Genomic DNA, 7,027 nt, shown 5'->3' on the forward strand with positions numbered 1-7,027 from the left:
TAAATTATCCACACTGAATGCTTTCCGACTACGCCTGTATTTGTTCGGAGGAAGTTTAGGAGAAGGAGCCCGCGACATTGCACTTTAAAGATATTTGTCTGATTTAGCAATTTAAATATTGGTGGAAAACCTGTTTATCAATAAACAATGTTCAGTTCATTATGATGAGCCCTCATTATTGAATTGACATTTAGTATAGACAAGTGAACACACACATGTAAATTATATGCATTAACAGATCATTAAAAGAGCGACATTAAAAGCAGTCATACTATGTAAGTAAGTAGTAAGTAAGTAAAGTTTATTTATTAAGCGCTTTTCACAGACAGGCAGTCACAAAGTGCTGTACACAAATATTAAAATAAACAATACAATCAATAGACATTATACACAATGTAAAAGATCAAATGTAAAGAATGTAAAGAATATAAAATACATAGATCAGCAAAAGGCTTGTTTGAACATAAATGTTTTTAACTGCTTTTTAAAACAATCCACAGAGTCAAGCAAACATAATTGTAGCGGTAAACTATTCCACAGCCTTGGTGCAACAGACTGAAAGGCTCTGTCCCCTTTTGTCTTCATTCGTGTACGGGGAACAACCAACAGACTCTGAGTCTGTGAGCGGAGATGACGAGCAGCAGTGTATTTTATTTTTATTTTACTTTATTTTTTTAAGAAGCTTGGATAAATAATCTGGGGCCTGGCCATTTAGTGCTCTGTATGTTAAAACAAGAATTTTAAAGCGAATTCTAAACTCTATTGGAAGCCAATGTAAAGAATATAAGACCGGAGTAATGTGAACACGCTTGATAGAACAAGTTTGTCTGGCTGCTGCGTTTTGTATTGCCTGGAGGCGAGAGAGAGATATCCAAGGTAGTAAACAGGGACTTACAGTAATCTAAGCGTGATGACACAAATGCATGAATGAGTTTTTCCAGTTCAGCTGAATAGACCACATGTCGCAGTTTAAAGATGTTTCTTAAATGATAGAAACAGGAACGACACAAAGATTTTACATGGGAGTCAAGGCCCAGACAGGAGTCAAATATCACTATGCTATGATAACAACTTGTCAGACGTGAATTTACAAAGATAAGACCTCCATTGCTTTGGTGATTATTTTTCTATGAAGTGAGGAGCAGGAAATTTCATTTTTGTGTGCCGTAAGAGTCATCCCATGGTAGCTTTTAATACATCAGTTGGGGGAAAACTCTCCATTAATTTTAATATACTGTAACTAAGCATTTATGGTGAAAATAACGACGTTTTTGAATGCTGTCTAATTTAAATCATCTTTTGGTTCATCAAATGAGAGAAGGACTTTTATTAGTTAGAGTAACAACTGTCTGTTTCATAAGCATCACAGTTTACATTTTCCAAAACAAAGACGAACTGCACTTAAACATAGGTAATGGTAATTTTAAAATACGGGAATAAAAGACAGAAATGCCCCCCAGATATACCACTGTGTCTGTTAATGCAAGGCTAGATTTTCATGATGTTTCACGCAACAGTTAAGCCATTCAAGGATGCTGCATTTTTGATAACAATGGAATAAATGTAATTGTTTTCCTGCACTTGTATTTCAAATGTAAATTAGCTATTGATGGTTTGCAAATAGCCATGTCAACAACATGAGGCAGGAAGCAGTGTAGAGACTTGTCTTGTGGCTCAATCCTCCTGAAGCTGGAAATGAAGAGAAAAAGCAATGAGAAAATCTTAGCTGATTTAGCTGATTTAAATGTAACACTTATCATTTCAATTAGTCTATCTTACATGTGTTTCCAGATATACGTGCTTCAATAGTTGTTGTCGTTCTCACAGTGATTGTTGTTTCTGCAGTAGCTGCTGAAGAAGGAAGTCTTGCACTTTCCACTATTGTTGTTGTAGATGTGTATGACACCATGGTGGTTGCTGTAGGAGCCTGTGCCATAGTAGCCACAAAAGTGGCTGGTTCAAGTACTGTTGTTGCTGAAGTATTAGTTGTAGCAGATTTCACGGTCACTGCAGTTGTTGTTTGAATAGTTTTTTCTGTTGTCGTAGAAATTATGGTCGTAGTTGTCACAGTTATTGATGCTGGTTTTGAAGGGGTAGCAGTTGATGTCATAGTGCAATTAGGAGTTGGTGTAGCAGGTGTAACACTGACTGGAACAATAAAATATTTATCAAAAATAGATTAATATATATCTATGTACAACCTAAACTATTATCTTTATCCTTCATGAATGTCAAAATAACTTTTGGTTACATTTTCAAATACTCACCAGAAGTTACTGATATAGTGTCAGGAACTATGGCAATACTGAAATTGCTGCTGGAACTGTTAATAGCCTTTTTCATAGTTTGAATAATAGTAGTATTATTTGGGACTTGTGCATTGGGTGCTGTTTGATTGAACACAAGCTCCACCTGTGTCTCAGTTCTATCCACTCGTGTTTGGACTCTAACAAGACTGTGCCATGAAACAAAGTGAGTCAGATGTTAGATAATGATTGCAGATTATTGAACGGTTTAACTATGGTGCATGGCACTTTTAACATTCAAAATTAAATTAAAATAATAATTTAGAGGAAAGTAACTTAATCACTGTTAAAAACATGTTTTACCTGAACCGAATGACAATGGCACGGATGAAGAAAATAAATTTTGATTTGTAGATTCTATCACACTGCAAAAAATTAACACAAAAAGAAAATTTAAACATGGTGAAACAACTTCAAAATTACATTGTCTAAAAATGCCTATTCAAATGAAATAAAATGTATGATTTCAGATTTGTTCTCTAGATAAAGTGTCAGTCATTAAAAGATATATTAAGTTGAAATATTACTCACCGTCTCTTCAACTCGTATTTTGCGATCTTGATATACACTGCTGGTGGGGTCTGTGAGTTCAGGTACATATGGTTCAAGGAACTGTAGAAACAGAAAAACTTGGACAGGTGCAGTCGGAGCTTTTGTAATTGTGATAGTTGTTGGAGTAGCTGTAGTCCCTGATGTTGTTGTGTTTGTTGTTGGGATCACTGTGGTAGATTTAAAATGAGGACAAAATGGACATAAAACATTTAACTAAGTCCTTCTAAAAACTTTGAGACTTTTTGATCAAACATCACGAAATGTTACTCACATGTGGCACTGACAGTGATGGAGGCCCTTTCGATGTCAAAGCCTGTCACGTTTGATGCTGTACTGATCAAAACATTTCTAATTTCAGTGTAATTTGGAGCAGATGAGTTTACAAACTTAAGTTCTATGGTGTTGATGACTGATCCTTGCCTGTAAATGCAGAGACAAAAAGGATAGTTTTGAATATTTAGGGCATTAGGTCAGTGCTCTTAACAGTATATGTCAAAATACTGAAATTACCTGAAGCTCACAACAGCCAAGGAGACAAAGGAAGAAGGGAACGAGTTTTTGTAAGCAGGTTCAATCTACAGACACAAAGCAGATTTTCTTAAAATCACATTTATCTGTTTGTGTACGTGATATATATTATATGTTAAAATACATTAACAGAAGATTATTTAAAGGAAAAAGCTGAGGTCTTGACCCTTACAGAGAGTAGCTCTGGTAGATCACAGAGCTAACACAGACAGAGACTGACAACCATTCACGCTCATATTCACAAATGTCATGGCAAAGACTGTCAATAAAGTTTTGTAATGTGTGTAGAATTTTGAGGTGAAAATGAATATAATCCATTTTGGAATAAGGCCGTAAAATGACAAATAAAATGGAACAAGTCAAGTGCTGTGAATCATTTCAAGATGCACAGTATGGGAAATTAAGAATCACCAGTTAATCTAATTGCACTAACATGTCTTTCTGTGGGAGGATGCCAGAGCACCTGGAGAAAACTCATGTTAAAATGGAGAAAACATGCAATTTCCACACAGAAAGACCCAAGATTCAAACTCAGGACCTTTTTGCCGTGAAATAACAGTGCTTACCACCAAGCTACCATTTTAAATTTAAGTAGTTAAATTACTGCGTGCAGTTTTGCAGTGATTCTTCCTTATTCGGTGAGATAAATTTAGTGTGTTTGGTGGAATAAGTGCTATAAACTCAGGTTCAATACATGAGGTGAAGATGCGAAAGACAGTAGACAGGTGAGTGAAGAGAATCTGTATCTGGATTCATTAAACTTCATCACTGAAAATCTTTGTTCAAATATGAAGACATATTCAGTGAGAACAAGCCTTAAGGCCACTCTTAACAAAGTTTAAGAGCTTGTCTCCTTTGAGAGGAGAAAAAAAATCCAGCAATAATACTGACTTCAAGTAAAAAAGACTGTAGGTAAATGAGCTAAACACCGCTGGATGAATTATCCATCCCTGGATGTGTAAAGCTTGGCAAAAAGGTTTTCCAAGTTTTATAACCTTGGTAGCAAAAGTTCTCCTCTTGACTTGTTCCTGCTCTTAATCAGTCAAATTCTTGTACTTGTCTGAGTATTTAGGGTTTAAAAAAATGTAAACTATATTCTTTAAACAGAATTCTTTCTTCTTTCTATTAGATAAGAACACGACTTTGCCTTCAACGTCAATGACAAATGCTTAGAAGTCCATTCTGCATTGTTCTTCCTTTAGTGAACCCTCATGAATTAGGGAATTTTGTTCAGTGTGAGCTGACAGTGAGAGCTGTGTTTGAAGTACTTAAAACACGTTTCTGCTGGAGCTGCATGTGCCTTTAAAAAATGCAGTGAACAATCAGTTCAAAAGCATATTGAAGTACTTTTAGCACCATATAGTGGCCTGATGCCTTGCATCAATTTGTCATGTAGCTGTAGTTTGAAATTCTCATTCATTCATTCAGGACAGTTGTCCTGGCACTTAGTTCTCATGGGAATTTTTGCATTTTTTCCTAAGACTTTGCACTTATTCTATATAAATTAAGTTGTAATTTTTTATCACCTTCACGTGAAAAAAATGAGAAGAAATATGTATTTGAATATTTGCATTACCTTAATGATCAGATAAACTCTTGTACACTAACTTTATAGATTCTTGGGGAAAAGAAAGACTTACCTGCACCTTTATTGATGAAGATCGAGTTTGAAAAACTTCAGATGATGAATTCAACAAGTCTGCTGTAAAATTGCTTTGAATGGATCTGAAAACAACATATCGAATTGTCAGAGGTCCGGTGGTTGTGGCTGCAGATGTGGTTGTTTTTCCTGTTGTTGTGTTAGTTAGAGCAGGTGTGGGACTACTTAGAGCGGTTGTTGGAGGTGCTGTGGTATTTGTTGGAACTGCTGTGGTAGTTGTTGGAGCAGATGTTGTTGTGGGTACTACTATAGTAGTTGTAGCTGTGGTGGTAGTTGTGGGAGCAGACGTTGTTGTTGGTACTACTGTGGTAGTTGTAGCTGTGGCGGTAGTTGTGGAAGCGGATGTTGTTGTTGGAGCTGCTGTGGTAGTTGTGGGAGCAGACGTTGTTGTTGGTACTACTGTGGTAGTTGTAGCTGTGGCGGTAGTTGTGGGAGCGGATGTTGTTGTTGGAGCTGCTGTGGTAGTTGTTGGAGCAGATGTTGTTGTGGGCACTACTGTGGTAGTTGTAGCTGTGGTGGTAGTTGTGGGAGCAGACGTTGTTGTTGGTACTACTGTGGTAGTTGTAGCTGTGGCGGTAGTTGTGGGAGCGGATGTTGTTGTTGGAGCTGCTGTGGCAGTTGTTGGAGCAGATGTTGTTGTGGGCACTACTGTGGTAGTTGTAGCTGTGGCGGTAGTTGTGGGAGCGGATGTTGTTGTTGGAGCTGCTGTGGTAGTTGTAGCTGTGACGGTAGTTGTGGGAGCGGATTTTGTTGTTGGAGCTGCTGTGTTAGTTGTTGGAGCAGATGTTGTTGTGGGTACTACTGTGGTAGTTGTAGCTGTGGCGGTAGTTGTGGGAGCGGATGTTGTTGTTGGAGCTGCTGTGGTAGTTGTTGGAGCAGATGTTGTTGTGGGCACTACTGTGGTAGTTGTAGCTGTGGTGGTAGTTGTGGGAGCGGATGTTGTTGTTGGAGCTGCTGTGGTAGTTGTAGCTGTGACGGTAGTTGTGGGAGCGGATTTTGTTGTTGGAGCTGCTGTGTTAGTTGTTGGAGCAGATGTTGTTGTGGGTACTACTGTGGTAGTTGTAGCTGTGGCGGTAGTTGTGGGAGCGGATGTTGTTGTTGGAGCTGCTGTGGTAGTTGTTGGAGCAGATGTTGTTGTGGGCACTACTGTGGTAGTTGTAGCTGTGGTGGTAGTTGTGGAAGGAGATGTTGTTGTTGGAGCTGCTGTGGTAGTTGTTGGAGCAGATGTTGTTGTGGGTACTACTGTGGTAGTTGTAGCTGTGGTGGTAGTTGTGGGAGCAGACGTTGTTGTTGGTACTACTGTGGTAGTTGTAGCTGTGGTGGTAGTTGTGGGAGCAGATGTTGTTGTTGGAGCTGCTGTTATAGTTGTTGTTGGTGCTGCAGTGATAGTTGAAGCTGTTGTTGTTGGAGCTTCTGTGGTTGTGGTTGCAGCTCCTGTAATTGTCATTGGCGTAAAAATGGACATTGTTCCTGTATAGGTGTTAGATGTAAATGAAAAATCACAGGAATATCACAGGAATGATTGTTGCTATGTTTGTATATGCCGCCATCTTACCCATTAAAATCAAGAACATAGATATAAACCATTTAACAATCATTCTGCTTTCCATTTAACCTGTAAAATTAAACAGTACATTTATTCACCATGTGAAAACAATTCAACACATCAAATTTTAATCTATAACTCACATAATGTATTTATTTAAATAAAATAAATACTAATAAACTGGCTGCTCATTTATTCTCAGGAGATCACATAAAATCCTTTTAACATGAAATTCTTGATCACAAAAACGAAGAACACAAAAACTTTCATGCTGGATTGCACATATATGAATATATATAAGTTGTATCATAGAAACATCAATATCAGTTGATAATCTCATGCAAAGAGAGCAAAATTTGGGAGTTTCTAGATTGCGGCCCAACTCTAAATAAGTAATTTTCTTAAATATGTGAAATAATAAGAAATTTACTTACC

General features: G+C 37.6%; 1 protein-coding gene across 1 annotated transcript; it reads right to left on the reverse strand.

The window, feature by feature from the left end:
* Positions 1-296: 296 nt before the first annotated feature.
* Positions 297-6,592, reverse strand: LOC146580328 (uncharacterized). Its single transcript, XM_085266988.1, has 8 exons — positions 5,027-6,592; positions 3,369-3,433; positions 3,130-3,278; positions 2,838-3,025; positions 2,610-2,671; positions 2,268-2,455; positions 1,780-2,148; positions 297-1,689 (listed from the first exon to the last, which is right to left on the reverse strand). The coding sequence occupies exons 1-8, from the start codon at positions 6,509-6,511 to the stop codon at positions 1,604-1,606; spliced, it is 2,592 nt and encodes an 863-aa protein (XP_085123114.1). The 5' UTR covers positions 6,512-6,592; the 3' UTR covers positions 297-1,603.
* Between the last annotated feature and the right edge of the window lie 435 nt (positions 6,593-7,027).

This window comes from Mchenga conophoros, linkage group LG3 (genome assembly GCF_057382185.1).
Source record: "Mchenga conophoros isolate Kocher_MC1m ecotype Shallow Benthic linkage group LG3, M_conophoros_male_GT1.1, whole genome shotgun sequence".
Lineage (NCBI taxonomy): Eukaryota > Metazoa > Chordata > Actinopteri > Cichliformes > Cichlidae > Mchenga > Mchenga conophoros.